Source organism: Abramis brama, assembly GCF_963993115.1.
Source record: "Abramis brama genome assembly, chromosome: 3".
Taxonomy (NCBI): Eukaryota; Metazoa; Chordata; class Actinopteri; order Cypriniformes; family Leuciscidae; genus Abramis; species Abramis brama.
In genome coordinates this window covers 28,122,057-28,141,412 of record NC_139965.1, presented here as the reverse complement: position 1 = coordinate 28,141,412, position 19,356 = coordinate 28,122,057, and the positions used below count along the sequence as shown (strand labels likewise).

Below are 19,356 nucleotides of genomic sequence, written 5' to 3'. Positions count from 1 at the left end.
ACAATGGAATACAACAATCTGAGACCATGAAAATTTGGAATTCAAAATCTAATATAAACCTGGCAAAAACAAAGTTATAAAATTTAGAAATTATGTAAATGATGAAACTTTATGGTGTAAAATAAGTATATAAGTATATAAATATTATAATATAATTTATATGAATTATTAAATATAACAATATGTTACATTTTATTCCGTTATATTCAATATTAGAATTTATATTAATGTCATGTGTATAGTTTATTGCTTTCACAATAAAATGCACTGAAACACGTGGTCTTTGAAAGAGGACGGGTGATTCAACTGCAGCCGTCACAGAAACTACAAGACCCATAAGCCCACTAAGTTTGTGTATGTGTGTGCGTGAGTGAGAGATTGAGTGCTTGTATATGCGCGTGTGCGCGCGCTTGTGTTGTCTGCCGACTCGCCTGACGTCACCGCTGGAACTGCCCTGTCACGCGCTGTTAGTAAAAGTTGGGATAGGAGCTCGAGCCTCGAAACGGAGAGCAGAAGCGAATTTACGGACGAACTCGACCAACGGTCGCGCTGACGCACAACGCTCACCCCCCTTCACGCCACGGGCAAAAAGTTGAAGCCGCTGCGAGTTCGCTGAATCTCCGCAGAAGGTCGAGCTGTTTGGATTATTCTGAGGGAGAAGCAATGACATTTTCTGCACGGACTTAGAGAAATACAGCACGGAGGAAAAGTTAAAAAGTTTTGCCTTCAATATTTGTCAATGTAGTGAGTTTATTAAAGAGTCGGCGTACATAGACGGGGTGAGCCCGAGCTGTCAAACCCGATGACTACTGCAAACTGCCCCGGGAATGAAGAGCTGGACTTCAGACTGATCTTCGGGGAGGACGGGCAGCAGCCGCCGTTAGGCCCCGTAGGTCAGTACCTTTTCTTCGGGATACTCTCTCTCACACTGCTTCAGTATAGATTAGCTCATGAATCATGCATCGAAAAAGTGAGGAGGTCGATTGCACATTGAAAACACGCTATCAAAAGCAGCGGAGCCGCGCCGTTAGAACGACAGCACTCGCCGGCTTTTCGCTTTACACCAGCAGCTGCAGTTTTGTTTAGTTTTTTGTGTGGTTGTAAATTCAGCCAATGAAAACGAGAAGCGGCAAGTTTAGGCGGGTGAATGAACTAAAATATAACCAACAAGCACCTGTATAGTCTTTCCTGAAGACTTTAAGCCGGTCAAAAAACAAAAAAAAACAAAAAAAAAACTAGTTAGCCGACTACCTAGACAGCCTTTTTGGGACAACATAGGCGCGTTGAGGTGATTTGAGACAGAGCCACCACGAATCTGACAGCTGCTGCACAGTGAAATGCTATAAAAGTTTCTGTTATCACTTGCTCCTGCCTTCAGTTAGAGCACATGGAAAAAGTTTCAACCCATAAGTTTCCACTAATACTGAACTTACACTGTTCCATCTCTCCATATTTACATCAATACAAACAGTATCTAGTTCTGTCACCGACTTTGCAGGTGATACAAATTTATTAAAATAAATGATTATATAAATGAGTCCCCATCACAGTTCAGTTCAGGGAGATGTATCTGTTTTTCCTTTTCCAGAATATGAACATATTTTGTGTGTAGTCCATCTGATGTCAGTTATTGTGTTCATCCCTAAAGTCATAAAACTGCTCAGTTTGATATTGCCTACTCTTTGTTGAAGTATTCTTGCTTTTGTCATTAACATAATCTACATAGCTATTCAAATATTGCATTAAGCAATATTACATGCCAATCACATTATAAGATTAAAACTAAGTGTTGCTGTAATAAATGTGAATATTTTCCTTGAAGGATAGTTAGGCTATTATGCTTTTGCATTATCGAAGTTTTAAGAGTTGTTAAATATCTCAGCAAGTGTTTTCACTTAATGTGGAAATTTAATTGATACCGGGGTTTTGATTATTTGATAATCACTTTTTTTTGTTCCTGCCCTCATTATTTTGTATAATAATAATAATGTATAATCAGCAATGCAGATTGTCTCTAGTTTGCTACCAACAGACATGACATATGTGTGTCTGTTTGTGTAATTGCCTAATGAAAAAAAGTGTGTGAGAAGCAGCAACCCTATCAGCCTCTGTCAGTGTGCTCGAGTGTGTCGTGAAGGAAAAAGATTTGGGTATAGTGAAAGCAGAATGCCTGTGTGTGGGTGGACCCCTGTGTCTGTTTTTTTTTGTTTTGTTTTTAAAGTATTGCATGATGATCAGTAAATTGCATATGGATATTTCATACATTGCCAAGGCAAAAGAGGACTGAGCATTTTATCGTATTTTAAAAGAGCAATCACCATGTTTTGTTATTAGGTAAAATACTGCATTATTGTGGTGTGAACAGTAACTTTGCTACTTCAAAAACTACAGGAATCAGTGGAAACATCACTGTTGTGCTTTTGTTAATGCACAGAGATTTTACCTCACACACGACCGCCTGATGGTCTGTATGGAAATTGACAGAAGAAAAGAGAAAACCTTTCATTTGAGACAGAAGTTGGGAGGATGTATTTGGACTAAATGTTGGAAATAAGGGGGTTTAAGTTAGTTGCTCTGTATAATTTGGCCCGTATGTAGGATTTGTAAATTAGAATTGGTAGCAAACTGTGTTTATTTTTTTTCTGCTACCATATAGTCCAACTTTATCCCTAAGAAGTATGGAGGATTAAGAAGTATTTCAGACTACCCCCCCCCCCCCCCCCCCATATCTGTGTATCTATATGCACTCAGTGTCATATCTGAATAACACTTTTAAAACGCTTCTTTTTTAATTTTTTATAAAAATATAATAGTTTTAAGTTGTTGAACAGGTTTTATCCCAAGGTAGGTGTCCACTCATGCAAGGAGTCATCAGGATTTTAATGTAGCTAGAGGACAGGGCTGTTGTTACTATACACAGTCACTCATCTGTGTTTTCTGCTCTAGTTGTTTTTAGACAAAAATAACTGAATTGTTTAGTCTTGTATTTGTTATTAAGCTGAGACAGTTGAATTAGGTCAGGTCTCTCTTTGTAAGATGTCACAATATAATCACATCCTATTAAATTTTGATGACTATTTTTGTATTTATTTTTTGGCTGCCATGTTTTTTTTTAATCATCAACTCATTTTATTGACCAAAAATCGTAACTCTGAAACTTTATTAAACAGAATTGAGAACTTTCCAAGCATGACATTATGGCCACTTGAAGGTGAAATGCTGATAATTGTAGGCATTCGCATTTTTATAGATTCACAGCAAGCTGTAATTTCTGCCGATTTATTTTAAAAATAAAAATGTTAAAGCCAAGGTTTATGAATTTTAGCATGCCCATTTTCAAGCTTAATTACTGTAATTCACCTAAACACAATAGTTATACAGTTAGAGGAGAAAAAAATATAAATTAATGTAAAATGACTTAAACAACAAAGATGATAACACATCTGCGTATGAGTGATGTAACGGGAGTGCTGACATTCAGGCAGTGGGTGTAGCGTTAGAGACCGTTTAAGTGCACATGTACTGTATGCTCTCAGTCTCACTCAAAATCAGTCACACATAAACGCTAGTCTCTAACAAATCTGATTTGTTGTTGGTTGTTGTGATAATTGCAGTAACAGCAATGCATCAACATATTTGTCAGAATCAACCATTCAACCCTGTTGAGAAAACTGGTACAAAATATTTAATGACCAACATGTAATCCCAAAATATTTTAATTTAGACTGTATCTGCCACCTTGTTACCCGTTCTGTCACATTTTTTCCTTTTTGTTCCGCATGTAATCGATTTTGTCTATTTAATTTATAAATGGAAAAAATATGCAATTTTCTTCTGGAAACAAACTTTGTTGCATTATTTTCCTGTTATCTCTGTAAAGCTGCTTTGAAACAATCTGTATTGTAAAAAGCGCTATATAAATAAATGTGACTTGGCCTGACCTGACTATTATATTTATGTAATTTTTTTTGTTAAAAATAATCAGACAATTTAGTCAAATACAGTTCCAAAATTTTGTTAACAGGGTTAATCAAACTAAATAAAACTAGTTCTGTTAGTTCTCAGTGTTGTTTAGTCCAAAGTGAAATATCACAGGACTGTCTGCTCGTTTGGTTAATCTGTGAATATTTGCATAGTGGCCATCGTCACCTTGAATGACCCACCCCAGATGAATTTGAGTACATGAGGCAACTTTTAATTTGAACTTTTCTGTGCAGTTTTTCCAAACATAACCGGATGTGACTTGGTAATACATTTATTATTGTGAGCAGAAAAGTAGAAACAATTTAAATTGAATATTAAATTATGTAATTGTTATTTATTTAATTGTTATTTATTTGTTATTAATTATTATAAGTCACATATTTTTTTTAAACAATTAAGTTTCATTGTAATAAAAAAATAAAAGATTTTGACTAAATGAACACCTTTTTCTTTTTCAACAATTTCATATCATGTTACTGAATCCAAACCACAATTTCTTGATCAGGCTCCAGACTTGCGACCAAATGGTTGCATTTTGCGACTTTTTTCTTGTACATTGCAAGTACATTTTGTTAGATGTCGCACTGATAAGAGCTGCCATTTCTGTTGCATATGAAAAATAAACAAATGAAACCACGCTTCTCATTTGAGCTGCGCTGCTCGGACCTTTTATCAGCTATAGGATTAATAACAGACAGTGCAGCGCAATCTCAGAACAGGTAGGCTACTCCGAACACAGCACTGGGAGATTCAGTGAGAAAGCGTTTGAATATGCCGCAGTATTAGCCTAATAATCAACTAATTGATCGGATCAGCTGCTGAGAAGGGTGCGGTATCATTATACATTACGAGAGCGGCCTCTAGAGGCAAAATAAAAAACACCACTGATGCTTCGTGGTGTTTGTTTTGACACATAAGGCTGCACGCTGCACAGAGCGGGACACTTCAGATACGGATTTAAAACATAGACAACGAAACAGTATATACTGCATGTTTATATATTATTATAAATAATACATTTTGTTGACTAGATGCTGCATTAGTAGAGAACAGCAGTATGTTTGCCATCGAGGCTGAGAGGATGCTAACATTAGTAGCCTACCTCAAGCTGTTAAAATAATGTGACAAAAACATAATTTCAATGCTATGGCCTTTGTGTAGATATTTAAAGATGAAAATCTTTAAGCATGACTATTTGGATTTATATGAAATGCTAACAGTACAATAAGAGTCCATTTGTAACATTTACTAACTAAGGTTAATAAAAGTATTGTTCATTGTTAATTTCAACATTTAGGCTACTAATACATTTTTACATTTTATAGTTGCAACATTAGTTAATACACTATGAACTAATATAATAATATATTAATATATTACTAATAATAAATTAATATCTATATTTAAAAAGTATAGTACATTTTCATGGTTCAATGCTGTTTAAAAAAAAAAATTAAGTTCAACACTATTTAATGGGTTATGTTTGTTTCCATTCAGTATCCATTTTAAAGACTATGGGTTGATTAATCGGTTATTGTCCAGCATGGTCCAATCGAATTATCGGTAAAATCTGTAAAAAAAACTCTAATAACATCACTGCGAGATCTAGTGAGAAGCATTCAAACTTGCCACAGAATTCTCTTGTTATAAACTAGGGATGCAAATTATCGATTAATTCATTAATCATTAATTGATTGACCTTATCGATCGATTAACTGATAAGCGGCTATTTTCCTGAGAATGTAAATTTCTCACGGTATCAATAGTGTCTAACATAAAAAGCAAAATATTGCTTATAGGCTACTGAATAAAAATGCATGTTATATTGCTCAATTGATGTTTTATTGTAGCAGTTGCGATATGGTACAGATAATGGCATTTATGTAGTTTAACAAAATAAATTATCTACAGAAAATTAAAATACATAAAAAATAATTGTGCACTGGCTCACCTGTTGCTTGTGAAACATTAAGCAACATAACATAAATTTTAAATAAAAATCTACATGGGTAGGCTTAGCCTACAATATTAAGCCTACATATAATAATCTATCTGGTAAACTACTTGAATGAAAAACTTGAAACATTAGCAGCAGCAGCACTTATAATCCCCCTTGGTCTGAGAAAGGTAACAGTAAGATTACTAGACCTGGAAACTTCAAATATAGAACTGAACACAACTTAAATCATCCCTGAGGAAGGTGACAGTAAAATTAGAGGGCGTCCCTCGTTTACACTGTCAGTGAAATGTGACCAAACTCCGTCTTCCATTTTTTTGCTCACATGTGACACAGATCCGATGTGTTCTATGACAGTGTAAACAGGAAGAAAACGCATGCATTCGGATATATCGAGATCGGTTTCAGGCCTCATTCATATGTGGAAATAAATCGGATATGTGCCAATGCGACTGTCATGTAAACAAGCAGGTCAGATTTTCTGAGGCATTAGGCAACGTCTCCGCGGTTTAATGATGAGAGAAACCCACGCGCATCTGCAAAGGGACGGATGGCCAGACGAAACGTTGTGTCGTCGTAGGAGAGGAATGTGGACAAACGTTGACACAACATGTTGTACACAACAAAATTTCGGTCCCACTGCTCCTCGTTAAACCCAATATTTAAAGCCAGTATGCTCCCACCAGTCCTGAGATCTCTCTCACACACAATAACTGAAGCATGTGCGCAATGGTGGCACTTTTCGTCCTCCTTCGCCTCAAATTTGAAATGCTCCCACACTCCACTCCGTTTTGACCGCCTGATGTTTGGTTTCTTTTTTGCCGCCTCAGGTTTGTGTCGGGTCTCTCGCCGCCAGCGAGAATCTCGTGTCACGTTCGCAATGTTCAATTAGCCGACAATTAATTTAATTTAATCTAGTAAATTCTTGTCGACAATTAATCGATAATCGATTAACCGTTTACATCCCTATTATAAACCATTTCAGATCAAAGAGCGCTGACGTGGAAACCAGGAGAATCATTGTGCCATGAACGAACATTCACCGTTGATTTAATGTAGTAACACTGTAATCATGGTATTTTGGCAGAAATAGTCAAATGTTTGAATTCCTTTCAGGGTTCGTACAACCCTTTGAGAGCACTTCCCAAATTCAAGCACTTTTCAAGGTCTTTTAAGTGCTTCATACAGCACTTCAAAGCTCTAAATATTATCCAATTTAAATGTTATTTTTAATGTGATGACCCCCCCAAAAAAAAAAAATTACATTTCCCTATAAAAATTAGGTTTTTACTGTTGTTAATAAAAGTAACTTTTTTTTCAAGCTCAGTGCTTTACTGTCAAATGTACATTTCCAAAAATTAAACATAGTATTATCAGTTACTATTAGTCCCTTATTAATGCAAAACAATGATTAAATTACCTCTATAATAAAAATCCCCCCACACCCCAGTGCTACCAAATCAGGTGCTGGTGCCACCATCTGTAGAACTTGGTTCTTATGTTAGCCCATTAAACCAAAGGTTAGTCTGGAGCCCTGTTGATGTTTGGTGAATCTCTAGTTTGGAGATTATAAAATATCAGAACACAAACCATCATATTTACTGTCTCACTTGCTACTATTATATTATGCTATCTCAAATTTTTAGTCTCAAAAATCTAAATTATTTTATGCCCTCAGAATGAAGGCTTTGTCCCTTGTTTCTAAGACGTGCAGTAAAAGTGGCCTCTTCCATTGTAGAGGTGGCAGTAGTAGGGCAGAAGGTGCTCTCTCAGGGCTGGGTAAAGTCAGATAGTGTGGAGCTGTCTGGCGTAGTGCCCAGGCACAGCATGTGGTCTTCAGATGGCAGTGGAATTCAAGGGGAGGGGCACGAGACCCTCCTGCCTAGACAGAAACAGAAAAGGGGGTTGAGTCTTTCTCTGTCTCTTCATCTTTTCCATTAGTAGTTGGCCCAAAATGCCACATGTAAGTGTGTGTGTTTTCTTTTCTTTTATGATAGACCTTTATATCTTCTTATGGTCTTCAGGCTCTGAAAAACCAGGTTGACAGAGTGCATGAGTACCAGTCTAGAGGTATTTTTAGGAGTGGGTAGTTAAATGTCGGTGAAGAAAAAGCGGGGCGTGCAGTGTTTAGCGTCTGCTAGCATGCATGCTCATCTGGCTGGCTGGCTGTCTCAGTCGTGGGAAAGACTGAAATTACATCGCTCTCAGGGTGGGTTATTTTAAGCCACAGCAAAATTGGTAGAGGGCAAGACTGCAGGTTCGCTAGTCCCGTCAGAGGAGAACTCCCCCCTCGGCCAGCAAGTGCCACCGGACAAATCGCCACACCTTTCAGCCCTGCACCGCCTCGCTCTGTGTGTGCCGAGCAGCAGAGAAGTGTTGAAATGCTGTGCGCTACGTCCCCAGGTGAGGCCGCAGACTCAGGTGTATCATTGAAGCTTGTTGGTCAGGGGACGAGTAATGGGGTGTAGCTTAGCCTGGCAGTTTTATTTAGACCACAACAGTGTAACTGCAAGCCGCTAGTATGGTAGGACGTTACCATGAAATCTATCGTGACATTAAAACAATTTGAAACATTGAGTGGGAAAAAAAGTATTGAAAAATTGTTGTTGCTGCTTCCTAAAGGAAGCATCAATGTATTTGGTTTCTCATAGATTTGTTTTTTTTTTCTAAACCATTACCCCTAGCCTTAAGTGTTACCCTACAGTGCACAACTTGTCCCACATCAATGTGCTACGGACATGAATGATACCTAAAATGGTGCATCCTGTTTAGGAGATGTGCCATTACTTTTTCTAGACCATTGGGCTGAAGAATTTTGCCTGGCAAATGTTCAAATGTAGGGGAAAATACTCCTCTAGATTTGCATTGAAGGAGAGAATAACTTATGCAGTGGGTTGGCTCTTTCTGACTTAACCAGTAAGAAACCACCTTTAACCACCCTAGCAACTGCATAGCAATACCCTAGCAACTCGCAACACCATAACATTGTGGCAGTGAATATTCAGCAGAAATAGTTTATAAAACTCTCAACAGCATAAACATCGTCTGCTCAAACATGCAAGTGTTTGAGTTAATGAAGTGCATTTTTTTTAAAATGTTATATTCATATTCAATTCTGCCCAGGGTTTGAAGCAGGCTAACAGTGCTGACTCATTTTTGCCTCTGCAACACCGTGTTAACATGCAACATAAACGTGTGAATGATCTGCTTGCAGGCGATCCATCGCAGAGGAACCATGAGGAGATATTATGGATATTGTAGCTTCAGAAGGTTGCTAAACTCCAGCATGAAAGTCTACATGGAAGTTAACGATTTTTATTTTTTTTTCACAAAATTTCAGTCATTAGCCTTATTATTCAGTTGTTCACAGAAGTTGGTCTGTGCGACCTTGGTTGTCAACAGGTGAACTTCAACAGCCATGCCAGCTCACCTCTGCTGGGTTAAAGGCATCTAAAACACAAAATATGTTTTGCAGAATACCATTGACTTCCATGAACCAAAAACAAAACACTAAAACATTTCTCAAAATATTGTCACTTCATTAGTTCCACAGAAGAAAGAAAGTCATACAGGTTTAGAGCAACATGAGGTGGGCTCTCAAGGCCTTACCAGTGATCAATTACTTTCCCATCTCCAATTCATTCTTTTATTTGCAGTCCAACAAATATGATCTGGTTAAAATGCTTCCTGTTCTTTCTCTTTTCAAAAAGAGAAATGCAAAAGCATGTATTGCTAACGCTAAAGCAGGGCGCTGATCGTTGTCCGTGGTGGTTACATCCATGTGGCGCTGCTGTTCTTATTTTGGGCTTCATGTTGATTTGCTTCCAGAATGTGGTGTTGTAATACATGACAGTGAATCAGCTTTACACACATTCAGGGGACTTGATACTAATCGTAAGGGCCATCAACATTTCAAGCTCATGTCCCACAAGTTGTTTCTAGAGCTATGTTTGTGGCAGTTTAGCTGTTAGCTTAGCTCCAGCAAGAGGACCATGTGTACCAGTGAATCGTCTCACTCATCGGGTGTCAGAGAAGGTGTGTTTTCAGAAAGAATCTGAACACTGTGTGAGAGGGGATCTGTAATGTGGTGGGTTTGAGGGACTTGTTTCCTGGGGCGAGGCACGAGCAGATATGTTTGGCATTTGTCTAGTTTAAATTTAGTGTAACTGAAACCAGCGACATTCATTGGATGCTAATGCACAGGGGACATTCTGAAGTCTCAGGGTTGGGCCATAGTAAGAGGTAGAGAGACGGGAGCTTGTTGGATCAGACACAGGTGCCAGCTGATTTTACATTTCAAATAGAATGCGTCATAAAAGCACCTTTGGCAACATCCTTTAGCTTTAAAAAAAAAGATGGCCTAAGATGACTCGTGTTTTACTTTACAAAGAATAATAGTTTTAACTCTTTAAAATTTACTGTGAAAGTCCACTACTGTTCAGAAGTTTGGGGTTAGTAAGGTTTTACTTTTATTTAGCAAGGATGCATTAATTTGATCAAAAGTGAGAGAGAGTAAAGGTTTTGACATTGTTAAAAAAGATTTCTGTTTCAAATGTTCTTTCTTTACTTTCTATTCATCATTTTATCACAGTTTCCAAAAAAATATTAAGCAGCACAACGGTTTTCAACATTCATAATAATTATACATTTTTCTTGAGCAGCAAATCGGCATATTAGAATGATTTGTAAAGGATCATGTGACACTTAAGACTAGAGTAATGACTGAAAATTCAGCTTTGCCATCACAGGAATAAATTACATTTTAATATATTAAACAAAAACAGTTATTTTAAATTGTAATAACATTCCGCAGTATTGCTGGGCTTTTACTGTATTTTAAGAGAGTTCCAAAATCAAAAAAACAACTTAATGGTAGTGTATGTTAATTCAAACTTCCAAAATTGTTTACAGTATTTTACTATAAAATTACTTTTATTGACACACTTTACAATAAGGTCTCATTTGTTATATTCTAATTTACAGCATTTATTAACCTGTCTTAATGTTAGTTAAAAATCTTAATGTTCACGTTTGTTCAGTGCATTAACTAATGTTAACAGATTTTAATCAAGATTAGTATTAAATTCTGTATAAATATTGTCCATTGTTAGTTCATGTTAACCAATACAGTGAACTGTTAACTGATGAACCCTTTTTGAACTGATGAAAAGTGTTATCAATTTTACATGTATAAAATTATGAATATTTTCATTAATATATTTATATTATTCATTTATTTAATTAGTCAATTACGAAATAACTTCGAATAATTATTGTAGTAACATTTGGAACTTAAAACAGCTTCAGTCTGAAGATAAAGCATTGTCAAAAAATGTGAACTATAAAGTGAAATTTTAAATATCTGCGGTTATAAATCTGTGTAATGAAGTCTGGTTGCTTTAAAGCTGCTGGATTTCATGTACTAATTATTGAATTAACTGCTCTAAAAATGACATTCATTGGCCCTTGGCAGTGTTTGGCAGAGGAGCAGTGTTGATTTCAGACCTTGTGTTCGCCATAGGGCATCACTGTAGTGTATGTGGCGTTAAGTTGCGTGTTTATAAAATACTATTATTCTCTCATCAATCATCTGCCAGTAATCTCTGTGAAATCACAAATCATTATGAAATATTGTTTTTTCTTTTCAATTTCACATTTGATCTGAATTTTCATAGCAACTTGTGAAACGCAAGCCTCATTTTTAATTTTGCAGTTGGTTACACCTAATTTTCAGAGAAAATTGCATCAACACACATGGTTTTCTACCCATGGCAGCTATCAACACTCTGGAAAGAATTAGGGGTTGTTCACACTCTTCTAGAGCGCAACTGAATGGATCAGAAGAGTTTTTTTTTTATCATTTAAACAATTATTATTATAATTTTTTATTTATTTACTTGAGTATTATTTATCTCTTGTGTATTCAAATTATGGGTGTGCGATTTCACGATTTTTGATCGTGGATGATAAAAATGTCTCCACGATCTGCTTTTGAAGAAATATCGTGCTACAGTGCATTCTATCAGTTGCAGTTCTGGCGCCTCCGTCTCAAAATACTGTAGAACGCGACGCATGTTCACATCAAATGTTAACACAGAGGAACGGGTTTGGATTTTCTGAGCAATATGATGTCATATTGCTCATGCTCCGCCCACGACCACTGACGAACTGTCCCGTATTAACATCTTTCGGCCCTCAGCCATTTGTATACTGTCTGCCAAGGCAGCACTTTACGTGTCGACGTGCCCATGGAAGAGAGGGGTGGGGTGAGCAGTTGCTCATTGTCATTTAAAGAGACATGCACCTTAACGGGTTGCTGTGAACAGAGCTGTTTTTGAGGAGGTAAAAAGGGTGTTGTTTTATACAACCATTGAGGAATTCTAACCAAAGTATGTTACAAACTTTACATGAAGACCCTAAAGAATCAACTTCCAACTTCTGCCAACTTGTGGAAAATGGGCATCCGATGACCCCTTTAAAGCCTTGCCGGTTAAACATGTCATTCACATGCTGATGCGCTGTTCTAACATGCGCTTTTCTGAGCGCAAACACCCAAAGCGCAGGAACTAAAAGCCTGTCAAACATAGGCTTGGGTATCGAGTATCGAGTATCGATTGGAACCGGGACTAGCTTTGCGATTTTCCCGGAATCGTTCAAAAGTTTAAATTTCGATTCCTAGTTTCGATTCCCAGTCTGCCGACCGGAAGAAGACACCGCTGTTAGGGGCTGTTTACACCTGGTCACTTCATGCGTTTTCTCAGATTGGATAGCTATCTGATTAATCAAAACGATTCCATTTACACCTGGTCACATAAATGTGTTTTTGCGAAACGGATTTAAATCCGATCTTCAATTCCCGCGCTATATGCAGATTGTGCACGTCACTGAAAGCAACAGATATGAGCTGCATTTTATTGATCATCAGCTAATTTCAAAATCAAAGACCGCAATAAGAGAGAGTGACAACAGCCCTGGTAAGATCATTTCTTTCTTTACTTTTAATGATGATGATTATGTGTTAAGCGTCTGCGACTTACTTTCACTTTACTTTGCGATAGTTTGCACGTTGGCTTAATGAACAGATGCTCAGCTTCTCATCTGCGGTGACGCGCGTGTTCCAGTATCGTCGTATCTGGCTATTACATTACATAGCCTATAACACGCTCTCACACGTTTATTTATTTTATTTTTTTGCATTTTTGGGAGGAGGACAATTTACATATGTGGTTTCAACAACCAGATGCATTTACACTTGTCCAGTTTCGTCTGGAATGCGGCCCAGGCCACCTCCTGAAGTGGTTTGAGCGATCGGATTCATTTTACTCACGTTCCCCTATTAACTCACAGTGCCTCATAAAATGTATTCAGAGCAAACAACCCTGACGTTAAACTTTAAAAACGTACTTATATGATGTTTTCTTATTCTTCGGTATCTTGCAAGTTACAACCATATTCTCTCGTCCTCTGCTCGTTCGTTTGAAAACTGCGCGCGATGCCGGCGAACGTAAAATAAATAAATAAATAAATGATGAAAACACATTTACACATGAGTGTAAACAACCTTATTTAGCCTATTTTACCTGATAGCCCATTTAGGTCAGACTATTTCCTTCAGAAAGACCGTTGGTTAGCTAGCTCATTTAAAATATCCTAAAAAAATTGTTTAAAATAGATTTGATATTTATATTGTACTGTAGTTGAAAACAGCCCTGTGAGAAATTCATAGTAAAGTTCATAAAAAGTAAAAAATTCATAGAATTAAAATTAGGGGTGTCCATGGTTAACCGATTAACCGATTAACCGTTAAAAATTGCTTAACCGAGTGAAACATTTTGCTCGGTTAAGTGGCGTCAATGGCGTGCATTTAATTTAGTTGTAATACATTTTTGCACCACCAGAGACCGCTAGACCAGTTTTCTAATATGAAGCGGGCAAAGAAAGCGCGCGTCCGAGAGTGAAGGCTTTGCGCGAGCCAGAAACAAACATAGTATCCGCGCCACTGATGGCAGCACAATAATATCTTTCTGCAGAGCCGCAGAGCCACAGCTTTACCCCAGCAGTTTTACCCCGCGCATGCGCAGTTTCATCACAACAGTTTTACCCGCAGAGTCCGTTTACCGTTACATTAAACCATACAATTTGTATTATGCATTTCCTAAACATGTACTTGCTAATCAAACACTTTATATGAACAAACTACTAATCTATAAAACACAATCGGTCTACCGACCTTTTACTATTGTGTTGATATGCGCGAGGGAGAGAGAGCAATACAGCGCTCGTGTTGTTTGAAGGCGGTGAGAGTGCGCGCGCGCGGCCGGGGCTCTCTCTCTCACTGTTTGTTCTTATGCGCCCTGTCCACTGATCTAAATAATTAGTTGTTACGACGACTTATTTGTTCCCTCGTTTTAATAAATCGTGGACACGTTAAACTAATTCCCTCCCTCATTTTGATTTAACGAATTACAACGTGGCCAAAAACAGTTTGATACTATTAATAATAGTGCTAAAGACCTATTTTTTGTGAATTGGTGAATATTCAGGTGAATTGTTTCGTGGCCACAAATTAATAATAATTATTAAACTGTTTTTCTTACCTGTGAAGATAGCTCTTCAGTGAATGCCGACTATTCTAGTAGGCCTAACGTTACAGCTTTTTATTCCCTTTTTTTTTTTTTTTTTTTTTTTTTTGTGAATTGGTGAATATTCAGGTGAATTGTTTCGTGGCCACGAATTAATAATACCTCAGCACGTTTTACAAGACCCTTCTCGATCGCAGCGGCAACGAGCACTTTGATCACTTGATTTAAAAAACAAACATTTCAGCGCTAGATCGGCAAAAAAAAAAAAAATGAACGAAATGAATGCTCTGCTAGTTAACTGGAGATGTTTTGTTTATTTGTATTGGTATTCGTGCCGCGAGATGTTTCAAAAGTGGTGGGGACAATATCGACCTTAGAAAATAGTGGTGGGGACATGTCCCACCCGCAAATTACGCCTATCTCGGGGTTGCGGCGCGCACACTATGGTTAACCGATTATTAACCGCTAAGGGCCTCGGTTAACGGTTAATGAAAAACTTGAAAACGTGCAGCCCTAATTAAAATTGATCTAAACTTTTTTGACCCTACCTCTTAAAAGAATCGGAATCGAGAATCGTTAAGAACCGGAATCGAAACAAGGAATTGGAATCGGAATCGGAATCGTTCAAATTCAAACGATACCCAACCCTAGTCAAACAGTGCCTGGTTACTGGACTAAGTTATCTTTCGAGTCATATTGCGCTAATACTGTCAAATACACACAAGGTTTACGTAAGCAAAGTTGGTTATGTCTAAAGTGAAAGCAAACAAAGAAAATTGAGAGAAAATCTGCTTGTCAAATGTGTGTATATTAGACGTGTCGCGTGCAGGTCTTAAAGAGACATTAGCCTAATAGTAAACATGCTGCCGCTTGTCCTTGAAGGGATAGTTCACCCCAAAATAAAAATTCTATCATTATTTACTCACTCTAATGTTGTTCCAAACCTGTATTCATTTCTTTCTTTTGCTGAACACAAAAGAAGATATTTTGAAGAATGTGGCTATCCAAACAGTTGAAAAAAAATATAGCCTATACTATGGAAGTCACTGGGGACCAGCAACTGTTTGGTTACCCACATTCTTCCAAATAACTTTTAGTTTCAACAGAAGAAAGAAACTTATTCGGGTTTAAAACAACTTGAGAGAGTAAATGATGTAAGAAAGTAAGAAATTACTTTCTTCAAAGCTACTGTTAAATACTGTCAAATTCATTTGTATATTAAGTTGTGTATGTGTAATGTGTATCTTTGTTCTTAATTTTTAATAACAAAGAAAATAATGACAAAGATTTTTATCTTCGCCACTTTGGCCTAAATGTCTGCCATTCTTTTTTATTTAATATTTTGTTACCTAAGGCTTTGTTTTTAAAATAGGGACATTAGTTTGGCTGTAATGCTCAGTCACTTGCAAAATAGTAAAACCAACGAGAAAAAGAATCGTGATAAAATCGTGAATCGTGATTTTCCTGAAAAAAATCGTGATATGATATACGGTTTTACAGTGAGGAAAATAAGTATTTGAACACCCTGCTATTTTGCAAGTTCTCCCACTTAGAAATCATGGAGGGGTCTGAAATTGTCATCGTAGGTGCATGTCCACTGTGAGAGACATAATCTAAAAAAAATAAATCCAGAAATCACAATGTATGATTTTTTAACTATTTATTTGTATGATATATTTATGTATGAAATACTTATTTTCCTCACTGTATATCCAATGATCTTTTTGCACAAACTTGGATTTAAGATGAATGGGATTCTGAGGCTAGATTATTTAATCTTCTAGACCAGTCTTTCCTTCCCTCACACTTGTTTGCGTTGTACCTAAGGTCCCTCATTCTCCCCCAAGTCACCGCTTCACTTCCTTCCTCTTCTTTTGGTCCCAAAGGCACTGTTACACAATTTACCCTCGGGCCGTTGTGTCTGACAGCTGTGTGTGTGTGTGTGTGTGTCTTGTATGTGGTTGTGGCGTATCACAGATTAGGCTCTGAGACTTTTGGCGGCTAAGATGATGAGTGTATTTTGATTCACCTCAGCAAATATACTTTCAGTCATGTAAATGGCTGCATCCTCTGCTTAAAATATGTAGTTTAGACCACAAAAACTTTTATGTGTAATAGGTAGTAATGCGGAAAGTAAAATGCTAAAATCAGTGAACCTAATTGTCATTGCTCTGTGCAGCGCTATTTCTTAGTTTCCCATTCCTTTTTTTCTTTTACCTCTGTTTTTTTTTTTTTTTTTGGCTGCAGTGAAACCAAAAGTGTTCCTGAAATAGTGGACTGTCTGTCAGCTCATCAAAATCTTTTGAATTCTTTTTGCTCTGGTAACCACTTTGAACTAAGGGGATATCATCCGTTCAGATACAGTACGAACAGGAAAAAAGCACTGTTTATGATTCATAAAGAGAGGCATGAGGCCGTTATTTATTTCTGGGTATTGTAAGCTATTGGCCAGACGTAAGATCTGAAACCAACTCTATTGCTTTGGCTATTTCGGCAGTGATTGACAAGGTTGGGACTAGATGAACCTGAGGCGTTCCCTCTGCCGGCTGAGCTTTGTTTATCCTGTAATGTTATCACAGCATGAGATGGTTTAATTAGGGAGCTTTATTTAGAAAGCAAACATACGTTCATGTTGGCTTAGGCTTCCATCACCTAGCACAGCGGACATCCGCAGCTTGTTGGTGATGTAACTGGCTGCAGAACTGGCGCCTGCATGGTGAAGAGGGTACAAAAAGCTAGTGAATGTTGCTAAAACAAAGAAACGGATGTAATCCTCCTTGAAAGAAAAAAAAATGAGACTTTTTTTATTCTGTTCAATTTCAGTTAAATAAGATTGCAGAATTTCTTTTTTGAAGATACAATATTATTAAGGAAAGAAATGCTTCTGATTAAATGTAGAAATTCCTTAATATCATATTAAGTACACATTATTTAATAGGGCTGTCACTAATGATTATTTTGGTAATAGAGTAATCTGTCAATTGTTTTGACGATTAATCGAGTAATTCGATTTTTTTTGTGGTAATAGAAATAGACCTAATTGTACAATTGGTTCAAATAAAGTACCAATCAGGCCATCCTTAAATCCATTTTTCACCGATGTCTAGGGGCTGTTTACACCAGGCCACTTCATGCGTTTTCTCAGATCGGATTGCAATCTGATTTATCAAAACGATTCCATTTACACCTGGTTACATAGGCTAAATGTGTGTTTTTTTCCGATCTTCAATTCCCGCTATATGCAGATTTAGGAGTGCACGTCACCGAAAGCAACAGTTATGAGACGCATTATTTTATTGATCATCAGCTAAAATTTCTGAATCAAAGCCCGCAATAAGAGAAAGCGGAAACAGCCCTGGTAAGATCATTTTGTTTCTTTACATTTAATGAAGATGATTGTGTGTTAAGCGTCTGCGACTTAACGTTACTTTCACTTTGATTTGCGATAGCTCGTTGATGCTCAGCTTCATCTGCGGCGATGCGTGTTGCAGTAGCGTCGTCATATCTGACAATAACATGACATATAGCCTATAACACGCTCTCACATGTTTATTTTTTAATAAACCATATTCAACAACATATAAAAATGAAATAATCTTTAGAGTAAAGCCGCAGCCATCATTACCAAGCGCGAACCATTGACAGTGAATGAAACGAAGCGAACTTAGCCTACGTATGTGATGCGTAAACCAATGGTGTAAACATAATCATAGATGACGCGCCACGGGTTTTTATTTAAAAGAAAGAACGTAGCTTATGTTTGTATGTAGGTCTAGGCAATTTATATTCACAATACTTAATAACTATTATTTTATTGCATTTGTATTAGTTGTTTGAAGAGTTTAAAAAAAATCGGTCGGTCTTAACGCAAGTTTACAACCGGCAAGTCGGTCGGACTAAAAGGGAAAAATAAATAAATAATTGGGTCGGTGCTAAATTGACAGGGTCGGTCGGGTTACGGCAAACAAGAATATTTTTAAGGATGGCCTCATGGTTTTATTGAACAACACTATTAAAATACATAATGTAATATTAGGGCTGGGCGATAAAACAATAACAATAGGCCTTTATCGCATCACAATAGAATGCCGGAAGTAGCCGCGAAAAATTGCTGAAGCAGTGTACTGCGTCTTCCGCTTATTGCGTTCACCATGGCTGCCTGTTAATTATCACTGGACTACTTCGCTCTCGCATCTCTCAAAAGTTTCTTTTTTTTTGTTTGTTTTCTTGATTCCATTTTAATGGTTTAATTAAATTGTTATAACCAATTATTTAAAATGTAATGATTTAAGCAAAACTTTCTTCAAAGGTTAAACCAAACTTTTACTTTGACGGGTTGCCGTGTATACCTTTGACGGGCTGCCGTGCCGTCTTCTCTGTGTTTTATGATATGACGATAGTTTAACTACGTTATAACGAGTCATTAATGTATTTAATGTATTTTAAATTATACGTTTCATATACTAGTATTTAACCGAAGCTATAGATTGTGAAATTAAACATTTCTCGTTGTTAGTGTGTTTTTTAGTTAGCTTAGATCATCGGATAACGTTAGCTGTATGCTATGCTATTATCTAAGCTAAAATACATGAAATACATTAATGACTCGTTATAACGTAGTACAAACGTCTTCTATAATAAAATGATTTTGTATGATTTGTAACCAGGCACTAAAGCGATTACCCATAAAACGTGCTTTGAACCAATCAGATTGGTTGGGTGTGTGATAAGTGGAAAATGAGTGCCGCAGCGAGCGAGGAAATTGTTGATAAAACAGGGGAAATCAGCTTGCCAGTATGGCAGTTTTTATAAGTCTGACTGTAGTCAGACCAA

The 19,356-nt window shown here is 37.1% G+C and overlaps 1 protein-coding gene across 1 annotated transcript in view; it reads left to right on the top strand.

The window, feature by feature from the left end:
• Positions 1-380: 380 nt before the first annotated feature.
• Positions 381-19,356, top strand: part of nfatc3a (nuclear factor of activated T cells 3a) — a 90,025-nt gene continuing 71,049 nt past the window's right edge. The window contains exon 1 of the mRNA XM_084107523.1: positions 381-893. Within this exon, the coding sequence (XP_083963649.1) occupies positions 803-893 (91 nt within the window). The 5' untranslated portion in view covers positions 381-802. The remainder of the gene's footprint in view (positions 894-19,356) is intronic.